We start from the raw sequence: 20069 nt of genomic DNA, 5'->3' as shown, positions 1-20069 counted from the left end.
ATCATTTTATGGGGACTAAGAGAGCATAGAGGCCACCCAATCCTAATGATTATTAATCAATATCTATTATTTACAAAGCCCTTGACAACGGAGAAGTTATCTACTGCACAGTACGGTCCTGGGTAGGGTCAGCGGAAGGATAGGAGGAATTGTACGGGCCCAAGATGGCATCAGTTATGCTGAGAGCCATACACTGGGGATAATAATAGGACCTATTTCTTGGGATTATTGTGAAGATTAAGTAAAGAAACACAAATAAAAATAATTAACAGAGTATTTGGCATATAATAAATTTTCACATGCTGGTTATAGGTATTCATTTTGGAATTACCATGTCATATGTTTTGTGAAGCATCTGTCTTTCATTTGACTTGCTATCTTGCCAGCAACTGACTCTAGCTTGTGGCAAGAGGCAGCAATTAGTTGTGCAAAATTGACACAACCTGAAGTCCACTCTTTTTTTTTTTTTGCGGTACACGGGCCTCTCACTGTTGTGGCCGCTCCCGTTGTGGAGCACAGGCTCCGGACGCTTGGGCTCAGCGGCCATGGCTCATGGGCCCAGCCCCTCCGCAGCATGTGGGATCTTCCCAGACTGGGGCACAAACCTGTGTCCCCTGCATTGGCAGGCAGACTCTCAACCACTGCGCCACCAGGGAAGCCCTGAAGTCCACTCTTATCCTGTTCCTGTTTTCTTCCCTATTTTATTTTCACCACACTTATGTGCTGAGAGGCAAAAGAATGAGAATGGATCTGGAGCTAAAAATCGTATCCTATTAATTCAGATTATGGCTACATAAAGAAAAATTTAAACTTAATGTCTGTTTCTAACCCTAAATGAGAAACAATTGAAAACGTAGGTGATTAAAATTCAGACAATAAATTGAAATGAAGTGAAACTCTAATAAGCCCAGAAGAAATGTTCTGCCATTCTTTATGTGTTTTTCCTATTGTTTTTAGGCACAATATTTTTGCGATGTCCCTTTTTGGTGATCGTATTTTCTATTCAACATGGAAAAAGAAGACAATTTGGATAGCTAACAAGTACACTGGGAAGAATATGGTTAAAATTAACCTCAGTCCATCATTTGTACCACCTGGTGGAATTAAAGTAGTGCATCCGCTCGTACAGCCCAAGGCAGAAGGTGATCCTTGGGCACCTGGTGAGTCATCTCTGACCTCAAACAGTCTGGCATGGTCCCCAACTGCCTACTTGCTCAAGATAGATACTTAGGAGTCATCCTTGATTTCTCCCACTGCCTCACCCTCAATTTCCAATGTACCGCCAAATCCTTTCCATTCTACCTCCTAAATACATCTCAAATGTCTACTCCCCCCGCCCCACCCCCACCCCCGCCCCGAGCTGCCACCACCATAGTCCAAACAGCCAGCATATCTTGTCTGGCCTATGGTAGCAGCTGCTTAATTAATCTTTCTGTTTTCTCCTCTTGCCTTTACATAGTAAATCTGATCTCTTAACCCCCCCTGCTTAAAATCTTTCAAAAGCTTTCCTTTGCATTTAGATCGAAATTTAACATTTAACCAGGCCTATCAGTATTTGACCAATTTGATCCAGCATCTTTTCCTCCTCCCCTCACTGGACTCTAACACAAGTCTTCCTGGAGTTCTTCAGACATGCCAAGCTCTTTCATACCTTCGGGATTTTGCAGTCACTCTTCTCTCTGCCTAGACTTCTCTCCAGTTCTGAGCTTAACTGTCTTGTCCTCAGGTAGGCCTTCTCTGGTCCTCCGAGCAAAGTAGGCCCCTTCACCTCCTATCTTTCTCTCGATAGATATTCACTGAACTCATCAAATGTGGAATTACATACCACTTTGCTTTCTTTTTGATTCTCTCTCCCACTTGATTATAAATGCCATGCATGCAGGGACCATATCTGACAGATGGATGGATGGACAGATTGATGTAAACCACCCTATATTCAGTGGTTATTTATTTATTTATAAAGAATTAGTAAAATAAATGGATTAACTGAATCTAGTCATAGTTCCAAATTTCTACATTCAAATGCAGTCTTCTCTGAATTCTGTTGAAGGACGAAGGGAACGAAAAGTGCCCATTGAACTGAGGAAGCATCGTAAGACCAAAAAAAGGGGCAGGCAGCTCCGTATAATCAGTGGATTGATTTATTATAGAGTAACTTACAGGGTGGGATTGGAATTGGGCAGACAACGATCTGGAAGCATTCACAGCTGTACTCTGCACTGCCGAGGGGCCACTGGGACAATTTTATAGTTAACCTGGGGTATGGGGGTACGTGCTTGGAAACAATGTTTATGAATGGGTCACTAGACTCATGGGTGCCAGGAATATGTCAGGGAAGGTTTTCATCATTGTTTGGGGACTAAAAGAGTATAGAGGCTACCTGGTCCTTATGATTATTACCTACAAAGCCCTTGATGACAGAGAAGTGATTCACTGCACAGCACAGTCCTGGGTAGGGTCAGCAGAAGGACAGGAGAAACTGTAAGGGACCAAGATGACGTCAGTTATGCTAACAGACATACAAATTCCTTCACATATAATCATTCTTTTAGGTAGGCTGTCTTGATATGGCTTATATACCACATAAATTATGTTACACTAACATCTGCCTTTATGTAAACATTTTATTTCAAGAGGGCTTTAAAATATATTTAATTTCATCTGCAACTAGCCTTGTGAGTTTCCAAAATAAAGATGGAATTGTTTGTTTTCTCTCCTTTCTACCTGTCGGATGCCACTAGGATTTGGTAATAATGTGGGACATGGTAGGGACTGTCAGTCCCTCCCACAATTAGCGTATAAATGGGTTTGCACCTGCCCTCGACTTAGCTCCTGAAGAGAGCTGAAGGGACTGAACAGAGAACAGGCGTGAGACTGTCAAAGGGAGGTTAGAAGCTAGGGGGAATTGACATTGTTATTTCTTATATCCTCAGGCAGGTAACTAATAGTACAAATGCTTTTAATCTATTTCTTTAAAAAACGTAGATAGAAACTATAATTTCACTTGTGTAATGACTATACTTTCAATGCAAGAGATGAGAAACTGCAAGGACAAATTCCTAGAGATGAAGCATTTGTTCAGGCAAGTTATTTTTTTTAACTCACTTATTTGAATTTAAAAAGCAAGAGTTGTGGTAAACAATTCAACTGTGGCTTGAGCACAGCATTAAAGAACAACAACGAAGTAGCAAGACTATAGAATAGATGGTGACCATATTCCACACATAAAGGCAGTGCATCTGAAATACTGCCAGTTACCTTACTTGGGAAATTTCGACTCAAGGTCAGACACAACTTATTGTCCAAGTGGTGATGACTCACAATAAAATTAGAACCAACAACTATAATACTATGAATAAATAATTATTGGTCTCATTCACAGTAGTTAGAGATATCATCATCATCATCACTATCTCTTACATTTATATGTAACCTCATAATTTCCAAAGTATTTTCTTGGGCATTATCATATTGGTTTCTCACAGCAACATTGTGAGACAGAAGGGTCCTCAATTATTGTACTCATTTCATAATTGAAAAATATGAAGCCTAGAGAAATAGAGTGACTTTTCCAGGATTACACACCTTGTAAATGATGGATTCTGGAAAAAATTCCTGTCTGTCAGTTTAGTGTTCTTTCTTCCATAAACAGGTAAGCTCTTCAGAGTCCTTCGCTATTACTTGGCCTCTTTGATGGGGAGTTCAAATAGGATATTGAAAGCATGAATTTCAGGAGAAAATCTACAATGATGCACTATAGAACAATGTGGTAAATAATAGAATTTGATTGGAAAGACGGTGCCAGTGGCAGAGCTACAGGCAAACCTGGAATCTAGAAGGCAGTTGGCACTGGCTATACTGGCTTTAGTTATTGATCAAAGGATGGGCTTCATATGAGGTCCAAGTGCAAAGGACTTTTGATTTCAAGAGCACTGTTACTTTGGCTATCATCAAATAGGTTTAAATTGTTTTAGTGCCATGTACAGCAGAAATTCTTCACCTCAGATTTAGGGTTGTGAAGCCCTTGATTGTATATGTTAGATGAAGATATGCAATTGTCCGTCTAGGGAGATGGTACCTAACTTCCATCAGGTTCTCAAAATACCTGATAGCCTTCACATTTAAAGATGTACTTCTGGGCTTCCCTGGTGGCGCAGTGGTTGAGAGTCTGCCTGCCGGTGCAGGGGACACGGGTTCGTGCCCCAGTCCGGGAAGATCCCACATGCCGCGGAGCGGCTGGGCCCGTGAGCCATGGCCGCTGAGCCTGCGCGTCCGGAGCCTGTGCTCCGCGATGGGAGAGGCCACAGCGGTGAGAGGCCCGCATATCGCCAAAAAAAAAAAAAAAGATGTACTTTTCTGGAGGCTGGTTAATTCCTGCTGAAGAATAGGTTTACAATTGTAGCTCTTCTGGCAAAGTGAACAGTAGTAGTACCTTGGTTTGCAAGGCATTTAGTAGTGAGACTACTTCAGTGAGGAGATAGCTGAGAAAAACCATGTAACTTGGTTGATATTATTTTTGTTATAAAATATATGTATTTATACAAATAAGAGGACCAACAAACTTACCTCATGAAAAATGCCTAAACTATCATTTATCAAAATGTTCTCCAAACACTAGTTCTGTAAGGGTTATTTGGAAGGAAGAAAATTTTAGGGTCAGATGATTCAGACAGACTGGGTTAAATAAAGTTAAGCAGGTTGATTTTTTTCTCAAGTGATTTCTCAGAACCACTCAGACGGTTCTGTGCACTGTTAATCTCTAAGGGCCGTATAACCTGTGGCATTTTTCTATTTTATTTCCTATGCTGTAGCCTGTTTGACTCCTGAATATATTATTTTTAGTCCAGACCTCTTTCTTGAGATATAGACAAATGAAGGGGGGCGGGGAACCTGAGGCACAGTGAGAGCTAAGCTGCAGAAAAAAGTGATTTCAAACATTGGGGATTTATTCATAATATACAAAAGGGAGCAGCCCTGATGAAGACCAAGGGCAAGGGTGGGGCTTACAAAGGCAAAGCCACAGAGCTCCACCAGGAAGAGTAATGTATCAGTTTAAACAAGTCCTTGTTTGTCCACGGCTTGTCCATTGGGATTGGCTGGTTATAGAGGAGTTCGATGCAGATTGATGAGCCTAAGTCGAGGTAGTAGGGCCACAGTTTCAGCATCAGGCTGGTTTTCTGATGATTCTGACCTATTTCCTGAGAGTAGTCACTCTGGTGCCTTCTCTTGCAGTCTGCTTCCTCCAGGATCAGGGTCCTGCTGGGGCCACGTCGGATGTATACATTCAGGCTCAGCACAAGTTTCCTTCTCAAGGCCCACATGTTCACTTGCCTTCTGAGCATTTCTACTTGGATTTCTTGCAAGTGCTTCAGGAGCAAAGGAAATAACTGACCCACTCACTTTCCCCTCCCTTCTCCCCAGCTTCTCTCCCTCCAGTGTCCCTACTTTGGTGAGTAGCATTCTACCTCCACCTCGACAGGCAGAAATCTAGGAGTTGCCCTTTCCTCCCTCTTTCTTGTTCCAACACCATGAAATCAGTCTCCAGCTGCTGACAATTCTACTACCTACCGTCTAACCACTTGGGCCCCTCTCAGAGCTCTCCAGCCCTGGTGCCCACTTAATTCGTGCCCCTCACCTCCCTTTTCCATGCTGCAGGGAGTATAACCCTTCAAAACGAAGAACCCAATCGTGTCGTTCCTGGGTTAAAATCAGTTGTCAACTCTCAATTGCCAATAATAAAACCCAGTCTTTGTATCTAACTGGTTCACGGGGTACCCCGTTCATTTCTCAGCTTCCACTCTCACCATTTTCTGCATTAAAGTCTGGGCTGCAGCCATCCTCAAAGATTTGATTTCCTCCAGGGAGGCATGCTTGCTCTCTCCTCCAGCCTTTCGGCATGTTCTGGAACACTCTTTTTTTTTTTTTTTGGCCACACGGCTTGCGGCTCTCAGTTCCTCAACCAGGCATTGAACCTGGGCCATGGCAGTGAAAGCCCTGAATCCTAACCATGAGGCCACCAGGGAACTCCCTGGAAGCACTCTTTCTAATTCTCGGCAGTGGCTTACTCTTCATCCTCTGAGAAACAGCTCCAATATCACTTCTTTCAGGAACACTTTCCCTGACCTCAGAGCCTCAGTAGCTATTTGCAGAAAATAGCAGATTTCCCCTGTCACAGGGCACTTATTATGTTTTGCCATAATCGTCTGTCTTCCTCAACTTCCTTTGTCCTATGAGGACACAGAATACAACTCTCCATTGTACTCCCAGTGCCTAGAGGACATTTAATAAACCATAGTTGGAAAAAAAAAAAAAGACTGAGAAAAACACCCTTTGGTACTCTCTCCCTGCTAAATAATACCACGAGGAACAAGTTCCAAAGATATTTAATATCTGAAGACGTGTTGTCTTTCTTCCATGTTGTAAGCCCCGCCCTTGGCCAGACAGTGTTCAGCGAGCCTGCTCCCTTTTGTATAGTTATGAATAAATCCCAGTGTTTTAAATCAGTTTTCTCTGCAGCAGATCTTTGCAGCTTAACTCTAAGGAGAGTCTTTTTCAGAGTCTTTTAGACTCTTTTATGCTTCAGTCTTTTTCTTCTTTCTTTCATTAAGTGGTCTAGGTTTCAGGATAAAGGTCTGGGCTAGAAGTAATAGATTTGGGAGTCACATGGGCTGCTGCGTAGGAAATAGAAAAATGGCACAGGTTGTATTGCTCTTAGAAATAATAGTCATGACCATTGACTGGGTGCAGAATGATCTGGTCTGGGCTTCTCCTACATTATCTCATTTAATCTCCACAACAACCCTACAAATTAAGTGTGATTATTAGTACCATTTTATAGATTACAAAGCTGAGGTTCAGAGATGTCACAGTCGCTTGTTGAAGGTCACACTGGGGTAGACCTGAGATTTGAACTCAGGCAGACTGACACCATGCTGCCTCGCCAGCTACCCTCTCACTATTGTCTATAGTTTCCTATCTTAGGTTTGCCTTAATTGTTTTGGGATAACCTGTCATTTGGTATATTCTTGTCTATCCATGGCCTGCTGGTGGTTAAAAGCTTCAGTTTGCACAGATTATGGGGCCCAAACCTTATTTTTTTCTCTTTTAAAATTTTTTTCCACTTCAGGAACTCAGAAATCAATCTCTCTCTCTCTCCGTCTCTCTCTTTGTCTCTCTCTCTCAGTCACACACACACACACACACACACACACACTCCTCCTCTGGCGCTCTGAAAAGAGACACAGAGTTGATCTCACATTTTTGTTGTCATGATTTAACTTATTAGGCAACAGTGTTCTCCTGGCTGCCCTGACACCTATACTGTTAGAGCTGTCCCTCAGTATCCACGGGGATTTGTTCGGACTCTGGCCAATACCAAAATCCGAGGGTGCACTAGTCCCTTATAAAATAGTGTAGTATTTGCATATTACCTAATGTCCTTCCTTATACTTTAAATCATCTCTAGATTACTTATCATACCTAACACAATATAAATACTATGTAAATAACTGTAAATACTATGTAAACAGTCTCTGGCACAAGGCAAATTCAAATTTTGTTTTTTGAAACTTTCTGGAATTGTTTTAAAGAATATTTTTGATCCAGGGTTGGGTGAATATGCAGATGTGCAACTCATGGATACAAAGGGCAGACTGTATATGAATCTCAGAGCCGGTGTGGGAACTTCTTTGTATACACTGTTAATGGCATTATTTCAAGCTCAACATTTAGAGAATTTGCAACTATAGTTTTACTGCTCACAGATGTTCTTTTGTAAAAGGTGCAAACAATTTTGCTTTCTTCTGTGATTCTTTAAAATGTAGATTCCAGTTTTAAGCTCATAAGAGAATTTCAAAAGCGTCTTCTTTGGAAAATGAAGCACATCTGTCATCAACACTGTTTAAAATACTTTGCATTCATTTCATGCAGAAAAATGTTGCTGAATTTCTTTAGTTCTGAGAGTTCCTGAAGGAGAACTGTCTCCACCTAGCAATGTACCTGCTTATGGAAGTGACTAGTGTAGCTAAAACTGCCCAGGTGGGACTCTAATTCACTTTGATTACGTCATTGCTGGGGTTTCTACTGTAAAACCTTGGTTTTTTTGATACCTCTAGAAAAGAATCATCCTAGATATATGAATATTATTTTCACATAAGTTTTTCTTAAAATGTAAATATTGTGGTAAAGTACACATAACATAAAATTTGTCATCTTAGCCATATTTAAGTGTACAGTTAGGTGGCATTAAGTACATTCACAGTTTTTGTGCAACCATCACCACCATTAATCTCCATAAATCTTATCATCTTGTAAAACTGAAACTCTACAGCCATTAAATGAGAACTCCCCACTTCTGCCTGTCCTCAGCCCCTGGCAACCACCATTCTCCTTTCTGTCTCTGTGATTTTGACTACTACTCTAACGACCTCATATAAGTGTAATCATACAATATTCCTCTTTTTGTGACTGGTTTATTTCACTCAGCATAATGTCCTCAAGATACATCTGTTTTGTAGCATGTGTCAGAATTTCTTTTCTTTTTAAGGCTGAATAATAACCCACTGCATGTGTATATCACATTTTGCTTATCTGTTTCTCCTTTGATAAACACTTGGGTTGCTTCCATGTTTTAGCTATTGGGAATAATGCTGCTACAAACATGGGTCTGCAAATATCTTTTTGAGATGCTGCTTTTAATTCTTTTGAACATATACTCAGAAGTGAATTGTTGGATCATACGGTAATTTTAATTTTTTGAAGGCCCATTATACTGTTTTCCACAGTGGCTGTACTAGTTTACATTTGCACCAACAGTGCACAAGGATTCCAATCTCTCCATATCCTCATCTACACTTATATTCTGTTTTCATATAGTTTAAATTATCAGTTCAAACACCCAAAGCTCTGTTATTTATTACAGAAATCTTAGCAAATTATGGATTTCTGTACTTCCTAACATATTTCTAGTTATTGACATTTCTCAATGATGAGGGTCACATTTACAAAGATACACATCATTGGGGCAAGAATAGGACTGATTTGAGGCAAAGCTGGGTTTTTAAAAAATTAATTAATTAATTATTTTTGGCTGCGTTAGGTCTGTTGCTGCACGTGGGCTTTCTCTAGTTGCGGTGAGTGGGGGCTACTCTTCGTTGCGGTGCGCAGGCTTCTCATTGTGGTGGCTTCTCTTGTTGTGGAGCACGGGCTCTAGGCATTCGGGCTTCAGTAGTTGTGGCACTTGGGCTCAGTAGTTGTGGCTTGCAGGCTCTAGAGCTCAGGCTCAGTAGTTGTGGTGCATGGGCTTAGTTGCTCCATGGCATGTAGGATCTTCCCGGACCAGGACTCGAACCCGTGTCCCCTGCATTGGCAGGCGGATTCTTAACCACTGTGCCACCAGGGAAGCCCAAAGCTGGATTTCTAATGCAGGTTTGCCCTGACACCAAATGGCTGCTATGTGAAGTGCCTTTTAAATACTTGGAATGGCTCTTTATCAATTTTCTATCTTTCTTGCTGTTGTCTCTTGCTTCTTGCTGGTTTCCATATACCTGGCTGGGGCCTCTTTAGTTTGAGACTTTTTCCTGCCATTCATTTGTTGAGGAACCCAGATCATTTGTCCCTTAGAGTTTCCCACATTCTGGATTTTTCAGATTCTATCCCCGTGGTGTCATTTAACATGATTCTGTTTTTCCTGTACACTGGTAGTTTTAGCCTAGAAGCCTTATCAGATTCAGATTTTTTGCAAGAGTACTTTATAGGTGGTACTGCGGGTAGTACCGCATGCTTCCTAGTGACCACACCAGAGGGCATGTAGTGGCTGGGTCTCCATTCTTTTTGTGATGTTCAAGATTCATCAGTGGTTCAGGTGTTGCCAGCCTGGTCTGTCCATTATAGTGTTTCCTATCAGCCTTTTGTGTAATGGCTTTACAAGTTATTAATTGTCATTGCTTAGAGGCATTTTTTCATTAGAGGTTTGAAGTAATGACATTCTAATTCTATCATTGCTTATTAGTTGAATAACTTTTCCACATCAGCTCTGTGATTTCCCTGAGGAGCATCTTTTATAGGAAAGGTAAATTAAATGCTTGATTTAATCTTTCCCTTAATTTATCTGTTTTCAGAATAAAGGGTTAGTGTATCCTCCAGAGGTGACCTTCTTTTAAAAAAAGCATCTTTATAAATTCAAGGATGTAAAAAAGATTTGAAATGTTTTTATTCATTGCAGTTATTATCATTTTCACACTCAGATTATGCCGTCCTTCTCCAGGAGGAACCCTGAGATAAGGCTTCTAGTTGTGGGAAAGATGACCAGTAACTAACCCTTGGTGGTCTAGAATGCTGGGCTGAGGCTGTGTCTGGGCTCAGCAAGAAAGAACATCGGAATCATGTAGCCACTCCTGCTAGTGGGGAATGCACTGCGGATGGGGGTGGTAACAATGGGAGTGGAGGCCTCCACACCTTGTGTTTGTATCTTCATGCTGTGGACTGGCCAAGCTCCTCAGAAATAGGTCTGAAATAAGGAAAGACTGAGTGGGCCTGAGGGTTGCATCTGAGAGTAAAAGGCATTTATTTTTATTTTTAATTTTTTTTTTTTTTTAGATGTTGGGGGTAGGAGTTTATTAATTTATGTATTTATTTTTGCTGTGTTGGGTCTTCATTTCTGTGCGAGGGCTTTCTCTAGTTGTGGCAAGCGGGGGCCATTCCTCATCGTGGTGCGCGGGTCTCCCACTATCACGGCCTCTCTTGTTGCGGAGCACAGGCTCCAGACGCTCAGGCTCAGTAGTTGTGGCTCACGGGCCTAGTTGCTCCGCGTCATGTGGGATCTTCCCAGACCAGGGCTCGAACCCGTGTCCCCTGCATTAGCAGGCAGATTCTCAACCACTGCGCCACCAGGGAAGCCCCAAAGGCATTTATTTTTTAACTGCTCAGAGGCTGTTGATTTGTTTACTTTCTTTTTGTTTTTAACATTTTTTTTAAGTGGTCCATTTTTAAAAATCTTTATCGAATTTGTTACAATATTGCTTCTGTTTTATGTGTTGTTTTTTTGGCCACTGATGCATGTGGGATCTTAGCTCCCTGACCAGGATCAAACCCACACCCCCTGCATTGGAAGAAGTCTTAACCACTGGACCACCAGGGAAGTCTCTATTTCTTTACTTTCTGATTCTTAGGTTTAGATGGATAAGGATACCAAGTAGCTAAGTTCTGGCTAAGTGATTTTTTTTTTTAAACTATAATTAGGAATTCCAATAGCACAGAATAACCATTCTCGTTTCTTCCTTCTTATTTTCTATTAACAAAGAAGAATAAACTTCTATATTACACAGTTTGGGAAGTTTTTTGGGGAAGGTGAGGGAGTCATTTATTCAGGGAACTCACTAATGAAAAAGACAATAAATAAATAAAACAAAAATCATAGACATAGAAAAATATATTGTATATATAATTTATATATTTTATTATACATAAAGTATATAGCATAACATTAATATGTTAATATATTAACTTTATTATATATCAGTATATAATGGTCTATATTAATACATAATATGAATAATATAAATATATATTTCTATAAAAACCCATAATTATATTTTATATATATACTTAAGTATATACATATACACAAACACACATATTATATACCTTAAAGAGGTGAGGTCTGTCATTGAAGACTTGAGCTCAAGTCCCACCCCTACCCCTTATTACCTATATGTGATCCTTAAGATACTATTTCCTAATCTGTAAAATGGAAGACAACAATTACTCTGCGTAGCTCAAGGGCTTGTTATAAAAATTACATGTGATAACGTAAATGCTTTATAAAATGTTCTTCAAATTTTTAACTATTGGGGGCGCTAAATATTTAGTTAAAAGAATGATTCAGGTGAATGGGTTCAAATGGAAGAGACTAGAAAGGCTTTGTTGATGAGGTGAGTCTGACACTGAATTTGAGGTAGAGAGAAAGGTGTGGTCAGTGGAAAGAAGCAGGCTCAGGAATCCCACGGGTGTTGTTTCAGAAGTGCGCCAGGGTGAAATCTATAGTTTGCTTGGCTATAGCAAAGCTCCTGAGAGCTTGTGAGTTGGGCAGTTATTGAAGGCGCAGTTGGTGGTGGACATTCAACTCCATGATTTAGGAGCTTTAATTTGAGCTCAAAGGTAATTAGGCTCCACTGCTGGGCTCTGGGAGGGGGGTTATCTGAGGTCAGCGGCAGCATTCTGAGTGCTAGCTTCAGCCTCATTTGAAGCTAAAGAACAGCAGATTAAGGAGATTGAACAAAATACAGCCCTCAATCCTCTACGTTTTGCCTCTTCCTAAAATGACCTTTTAAGTGTTTAGTGTCTGAATTGGGGTCACATTATCAGCACAGCCATTCAGAGACGAATAGTGATTGCTTTCCTGCCTATGTTCATCATTGAATAGTAATGTATGTTGTTAATAAGTATCATTAAAGCCATCATCAGTATGGGATAGTGGAAAGAATACTGACCATCTGTTTGAGTTCTAACTCTGAGGTTGACTGGAAATTCAAGGAGAAACCAAATAAAGGAGTTAAGTTGCAGGTTTCATGATCACAGGTTTTTGTGCATGTATTCCAGATGTTTGTAGCACCCCTGTGTTGTAAAAGGCACCAGGTTAGGTGCTATTGGGACTATGAATGTGAATGGGATGCATGCTTTATCCTCAAAAGCTTACTGATTAATGTACATGTATATATAGAATTATGATGATGTTGATAATAAGAACACACAGAAGAACAGGTAAGAGGTTGTAGAAAAGTACAAAAAAAAGATAAATAACATTGGATCTAGATGAAGAACAGAGCAATCTCCTGTATCCTAGACACTAATTGTTTTCTCCATAAGTCAGTTTGAATCTCCATTAACATATCATAAGCAGGTATTAAGGTTTGAAAATCTTTAGAGGTATAAATTTAGAGGAATTTACAACAAACATTTGATTCTGTATAGAACCATATATTTTAAAGTGAGGGATCTCAGAGAATATCTACTTCAACACTTTTATTTCACGGAAACTGAAGTCAAAGGGATAAGGTGATTTTATGTAAAAGGCAGAACTCAGTTTTCCCAATTCTTAATGCAGTGGTCGTCTATCATACTGGGTTTGGAAAGATTTTTATAAGGGATATTAACAGGAAGCATGATCTCTCACTTTTTGGTTACCTCAAGAACGTAGTAGCACTTTGGTGCTATTAAAAGGCTATTAAAAGGTGCTATTAATCAGGCCTTTCTGGATTTTTGTTGTTGTTAATTTGTAAACGTTATAAAAAATACAGTTAAAACAATCATATGTTCTTTTTTAGAAATTTGAATTAGGTACATTTTGTCCCCAGTACATTTGTGAGTTTCTGACTTTAGTCCTTTACTTTAAAAATTGGGGTCATTTTGTTTTTAATTTTCTTAATTAAAATTTTGATATGTGAAGCATGTAGGAACATGAAAAACAATGTTACTAAACATGCATAATTGGCATAAAAACCATGGACAAGAAACAAAATTTTTGGAATCAATATCCAAAAACTATTCAGTGTAGGGCTTCCCTGGTGGCAGAGCGGATAGGAATCTTCCTGCCAATGCAGGGGATACGGGTTCGTTCCCTGGTCCGGGAAGATCCCACATGCCACGGAGCAGCTAGGCCAGTGCACCATAACTACTGAGCCTGCGCTCTAGAGCCCACGAGCCACAACTACTGAAGCTGTGCCCCTAGAACCTGTGCTCTGCAACGGGAGGGGCCGCTGCAGTGAGGGGCCCGCGCGCCGCGGGGAAGAGTAACCCCTGCTCACCGCAACTAGAGAGAGCCCGCGCACAGCAACGAAGATCCAACGCAGCCAAAAATAAATAACTTAAAAAAAATTTTTTTTTAATTATAAAAAAAACTATTCAGTGTAAATCTTAACTGACTTAGTTGATAATGTTCCAACAGTATTAAATAATTGTTCATGTAATTCTATCAAGAGATCTGAATAAACAAGTTTAAAATAACTGAAGAAATAACACAGATTAGCTAAAAGGAGGCATACATAACTGAGGTGAAAGTGGGATATTCCATTAGTACTTTAGGTCAGTGTCTCTCAAAGTGTGGTGTAAAGACTCCAGCGTCAGAATCATTCCAGAATCCGGTAAAAGTGAGCCTTTCCCTTGATGTATCAAATCAGAATCTCTAGAGGGTGACATGCCCTCCAGGTGGTCTCAAGGTACATTAGAAACATTTTCAAGGGGGCAAGAATATGTTTCTAATGTGTGATGCTTTGTCGGTCAAGAAAAGTGTTTAGTAACTTGAAGTAGAGGGAAAGGGGTAGAGTCAGAGTGAGGGGCACCTTTCTAAATAGACAGAGACCAGAGAAACAGACCTGCATGGGGGACGGTCTCAGCCTCGTGTACTACTGTGCTCAGGTTCTCGCTGGCTTGTTTCTTGTGTCTTTCACGGCAAGGCTGTGTTTTTAGTGGGCTCCTCCCCTTACTCACAGGCTCTCACTGATCTCAGCTATGCCAGGTCTCCTGGTGCCTGACCCCGGTCCTCTTCCCCTGCCGTCACCTATTGCCAGAGCTCTGGCCTCCATAACTACATGCACCTTGAGAGCTGTCCTCAAATTCCAGCTTACCTCTGTATTTCCAGAGCATTTCACAAAGTCATTATTAAAATTGGCAAAACTGAGAAGGAACAAAATTCGAACAGGGATATATGTGTTACTAGTTCAGCCCTTGACTCTGGCTTTTGAAAACCAAAGGTACCAAGTTGGCCATTTGTTGTTCAATGTATTATTTGGCTAATTTCATCCAAGCATCTACCTTACTGAGCAGATTTTACTATTTGCCCTGGGCTAGTTTGTCACACATGGAATGCCGGCAGCAATAAACTCAGAAACTTGGGGATAAGACATATGGCAGTGGTATATACTGTCTGAAAGAAGTTGTTCTTTACATAATGATCCTAAAAACATAAATATATAGATCTGACCTATAAATATTATACTTAAGAAGAGATGTTCTTCATTTTGCAGCCTTTTTTGCTTCTTAAACAGATATTTCATTTTCAGCATTTCTGTTTATTGCCTTATTTATTTTTTAAATAAATAAACACTTTTGATAAAAGCAGGTCAAAAAGAAAAAGCTATTAAGTTGTGCTTAGTGTTCGTAACCCAAGGAACGACATCTCCAGGTAATTAGGACGTCCTATCCCGAGAGCTACTGTAGGAGAGATACAACTAGAGAAATAAATGGGCTTCGGAATGCCGAGTGATTTGGGCTAATGTTCAACCCTAGAGCAGTGCCACCTCTGTGAGGCAACACCCCTGCTGATGTCACGGGAAGATTAGAGTTCTTAGGAGCCGTGAGGGGATCATGCACTGCCCCTCTGAAAACACACCTCCACTCCAAATTAACCGCCTTCTCTTTTAGATCAGAAACTCTGCAAACTGAGGAAAGGTGACTGCAGAAGCAGCACGTGTGGGCAAGAGCCCAAGTCCCATGTGTGCATGTGTGCAGAGGGATACGCTTTAAGCCAAGATGGAAAGAACTGTGAAGGTAACGTGTGGTGAGCGAACACAGCCCACCTGGGCCAGTGTCTGGTCTTCCGTGGGCAATCCAGAACCTCCATGTGGAACCAATTTCAAGTTTCCTCCTTTTTTCCCCCAGAAAAGCAACTTTATTTTTTCCCCAATTTTAAGCCCTTGTAACACTTTCAGGTCTCCTTTATATCTTGTGTTCCCAGATCAGATACTTTCAGAGGCTATTCAGGGATGGATATAAGGCAGGGATTCTCTGAGTGGACTCTATGGAGTTCTGTGGGTTTGACGGTGTGCAAAATGTCAGTATTGTCAGATTTTTTAGGGGAGTAGTTCCGTAGCTCTCATAAGATCCTCAAAGGGTATGTGACTCCCGCATCTCATCCCATAACTGTTTGGTAGGAATCTTGAGAAACTGCACCTTGTCTGGTTATCTTGGGCTCGTCCTATTGTGAGACTCCAGGCCCGATGTACTTAACCCAAGGAGAAATGCCATGTCCTTTCTCCTGGGACGTCCAGTGAGTTACCGATGAAAAGAATCCAATGGCTGCAACGTACATTGAGTGGAATAAGCTGGGGTGAGACTTCAGGTAAACCTGGCATCTGCCTGTTAACTGCAGTCGCCTGCTTACATGGGACCAGTGGGCGAGAGCCATAGCATAGAACAGTGATCTGGAAGCTAGGGAATGCTCCCATATTCAGGTGAGGGCCTCCTGTCAGCATTGAGAACGTGAAAAGCAAAGCAGGGGGATGTCCTGCCCTTGTCAAGAACTTTCTAGGGTCCTTGCCTTAAATGACTATACCTTTTCAGGGGAAATAGTACTACTTTATCCCAGGAGTAATTGTAATATGAAAATCTGTATTTGAAAGTATAAACTGTGACAGTTTAAGCCATGGCTTTCATGATAATTGAACTAATTTCTTTCACTCTTTGTTAGAGTAGCAAAAACAGTCTTGCCGTGGTCAGTTACAGCAGATCGAGGTGTGCGATACCCTACTTTTTGCTGACTTATTAGTGATGCTACAACTTATTTTCAAAAAAACCATCTGACTGTTTTACTGTTGTTATGGTGTAGATGTCAACGAGTGTGCCTTTTGGAATCATGGCTGTACTCTTGGGTGTGAAAACGTCCCTGGATCCTATTATTGCACATGCCCTGTAGGATTTGTTCTGCTTCCTGATGGGAAACGGTGTCACCGTAAGTCACAACGAGTATTTATTGCATTATTTCATCCATTTGCACTGATGTTTCTAAGGTGGCTATGATCTGGGTTGGTGGTCCTCGATCAACAGCATGCATCAGGAGTACCTTGGAGTTTTATTTTGGTTTGTTTTTTAAAATACGAACGACCAGACTCTCTCCCAGACCTGTTAAATCAAAACCTCCAACAAGCATGTATTTATATATTTTACTGTTTATTTATCCATATTTCATTGTATTTCATTATATATCTCTGAAAGGTAAGCATGTAAAAAACATAATCATGATACACTATTACATCTAAAAAACTAGCTCGAATTCCCTAATATCTAATACCCAGTCAGTTTTCAGGTATAACCACGATACCATTATCACAACTAAAAAAATTAACAATAATTCCCTAATAACATCAAATATCTAGTCAGTTTTCAAATTATCTTAAAAAGTTTTCAACAGTTGATTTGTTTGACTAGGTATCCAAACAAGCTCTGTGTGTTATACTGATATTAGCTGATACCTCTCTCTCTTATCCTACAGATTCCCTCTCCTCTTTTTTTCCCCTTGCAAGTAGTTGCTGAAGAAACTGTTTTTTTCCTGCAGAGTTTCTCACACTCTGGATTTTACTGAACACACTTCTAAGATGTCCCTGTCCTTCTCAAACTTGTAGTTAGATCTGCAGGCTTGATCAGATTAGGCTTTGAAATTTCGACAATAATACTTCATTGGTATGCTTACACTTCCATCAGGAGACACATAACATCTGGTTGTTTCTCCCTCTGTCATCCATTCTAAAGTTCCCCAATGGTCTTCTTCTTTTTTAAAAAAACAAACTCTGGACAGTTTTACTGAAGAAAAAATATGCACGATTTACTTTTCACCAGTCCATTCTGGCATTCTTCTAATGCTGTCAGAATCACCTGGGTCAATATTAGCCAGTGTGCATGTTACTGACCCTTTCCAGTCAGTCCTCACAAGGGTCCTCCTGCCCGGCATCGCTAGTGCCAATAGGACGAGACCGAGTTTGGTTCAGAAGCAAAGGAAAGCTTTATTACTGGACCAGAGATTGGAGAGAGATGAGCTCACCTCCATAGTACCCGCTCCCCTGACAGGCCGTGGGCAGGGCTGCTTTATGGGGTTCTCCACAGCTGGGAGGGGGCGGAGTTCCCATTGGGCACACACAAGCGCGCTGCTCAGGCTCCAGGTGGCAGTGCTGGGTGCAGGGTCTCTGCACACGGCTGTCGCTGCCATGTTGAATCGAGGTGTCGAGCACAGTGCTTCTGCATACAGCCCACTGAGCTGCAGTAACAGGTGCGGCAGTTCTGCGCTGGGAACTCTGATCCCATGTGTTAGACGCAAGGCCTCTGCACACGGCCCCCTACATGCAACTGAAATGAGACTAAGCCCCAAGAAGAGGTTAGACCTTATCACCTAGATTCCACCTTATTTTTCCCGAGGACCCTAATGGGCTTTGCCAATGACATACATACTCTAGTATTTTCCACATGCTGTGCCCAATTCAATATTATTGCCACTGTAGTGGTGGCCACCAGTTTGGGCCAACGTGGTGTAGTACTCTATTTCAGATTCCACAAGGCTGGGCATTTGTGGGTGAGGATGACCAGTTTCTCTTTGCCTTGTCTGAACATTTCCAGAATCTGCTTGTACCTGCAGCACTTACCTTCCACTTTCTATAATGAGTTGGAGCGTAGAGTTCATCAGGCCCAGCAACTTTTTCGTCTTCTTTTCGGCCACCATTTTTCTGCCTTAGGGTAGGACTGCCCCCAACCGAGAGCAGCTGCGAAGACTGCTGGGAGCAAGAAGAGCCCAGTCATCTTTCAGGGAATGGTTGTAGTGGCCATTAACACTCATTTCCTAGATTCATTATTTCATCAGGGGATTTGAATGATGACATCTAGTTCTAATATTTCTTTTTAATCATGAATTGTAATACCTTTATAAAAAGAATGTTCTCTCGTTAACTATTTGGTGACTTCAAGATACAGTTCTTACAGTTAAGGCGGTATAAATGATGAACTGTTTTCTCCTTGTTTACTTATATTTAGGATAATGGGTTGGTTCTTTAACACCTTCCAAAGGTAGCCAATAGGGTTTTTTAATTTTATTTTTTATTGAAGTATAATTGATTTGTAATATCACATTAGTTTCAAGTATACAGCAAAGTGATTCAGTTATACACATATATATGTATATATCTATATTCTTTTTTTAAAATTCTTTTCCATTGTAGTTTGTTGGGTATTGAGATATTGAATATAACTCTCTGTGCTTGTTGTTTATTTTATATATGGTAGTGTGCATCTGTTAATTCCATATTATGTCAAATAGAAGTGGTGAAAGGTAGGCATCCTTGTCTTGTTCCAGATTTTAATGGGAAGGCTTTCAGCTTTTCACCATTGAGTATTATATTGGCTGTGGGTTTGTCATAAATGGCTTTTATTATATTGAGATATATTCCTTCTGTACCCACTTTGGAAAGAGTTTTTATCATAAATGGATGTTGAATTTTATCAAATGCTTTCTCTGCATCTATCGAGATGATCATGTAGTTTTTGTCCTTTCTTTTGTTGATGTGGTGTATCATATCGATCGATTTGCATATGTTGAACCATCCTTGTGACCCTGGAATGAATCCAACGTGATCATGATGTATGATCCTTTCTATGTGCTTTTGCATCTGGTTTGCTAATATTTTCTTGAGCATTTTGCATCTATATTCATTAAAGATATTGGCCTGTAATGTCTCTGTCTGGTTTTGGCATCAGCGTGATGGTGAGTTCAATGACTCTGGGAGATTTGTTTTTTGTAAGTATTATTATGAACTCTTGGATTTTTAACATTTTTTATATGTTTCAACCCATTGCAGTTGTTATTCTTACCGATGAGCAAGTTGTCTCCTCTTTGGCTGCTGGGAGAATCTTCAAATGGGTTCCAGACCCCAGTAGTCTTTGATAGTTTTCTCTTACCTGGTAGGACATATTTTCCAGGCTTGTCTTGTACATTCCATGTTCTAGACCTAGAATCAGCAATCTCTCAAGGCCACTGCTTCCTTTTTATGAGAAATTGAATTTAGAAAACATAACCTGCTTCAAAGTCAGTTATTGTTTTGAGTGTTTTAGGGCATCAGAGTTAGGAAAACACTTTTTAAAAAGAGAAATACATTATGAGTTTATATGAATATTCTCAATTCAAATTTAGGATTACATACTCAGATACCTTCTTATAGGTTTTTTATTGAATCCACCAACATAGCTAAGTAGAAACGAATGTTTAAAATCATGTGGGAATTCCTTGGAGTCTAGTGGTTAGGACTTGGCGCTCTTAC

The 20069-nt window shown here is 40.5% G+C and overlaps 1 protein-coding gene across 1 annotated transcript in view; it reads left to right on the top strand.

Annotated features, from left to right (window-relative positions):
• The window catches only part of EGF (epidermal growth factor), a 94052-nt gene that overhangs the window by 26332 nt on the left and 47651 nt on the right, over nt 1–20069 (top strand). Inside the window, exons 5-7 of the mRNA XM_082838534.1 lie at nt 958–1160; nt 15418–15543; nt 16601–16723. Coding sequence (XP_082694660.1) covers nt 958–1160; nt 15418–15543; nt 16601–16723 — 452 coding nt within the window. The remainder of the gene's footprint in view (nt 1–957; nt 1161–15417; nt 15544–16600; nt 16724–20069) is intronic.

The sequence above is a fragment of the Leucopleurus acutus genome (genome assembly GCF_964270905.1).
Source record: "Leucopleurus acutus genome assembly, chromosome: 4".
NCBI lineage: Eukaryota > Metazoa > Chordata > Mammalia > Artiodactyla > Delphinidae > Leucopleurus > Leucopleurus acutus.
This window is presented reverse-complemented; position numbering and strand designations above follow the sequence as displayed.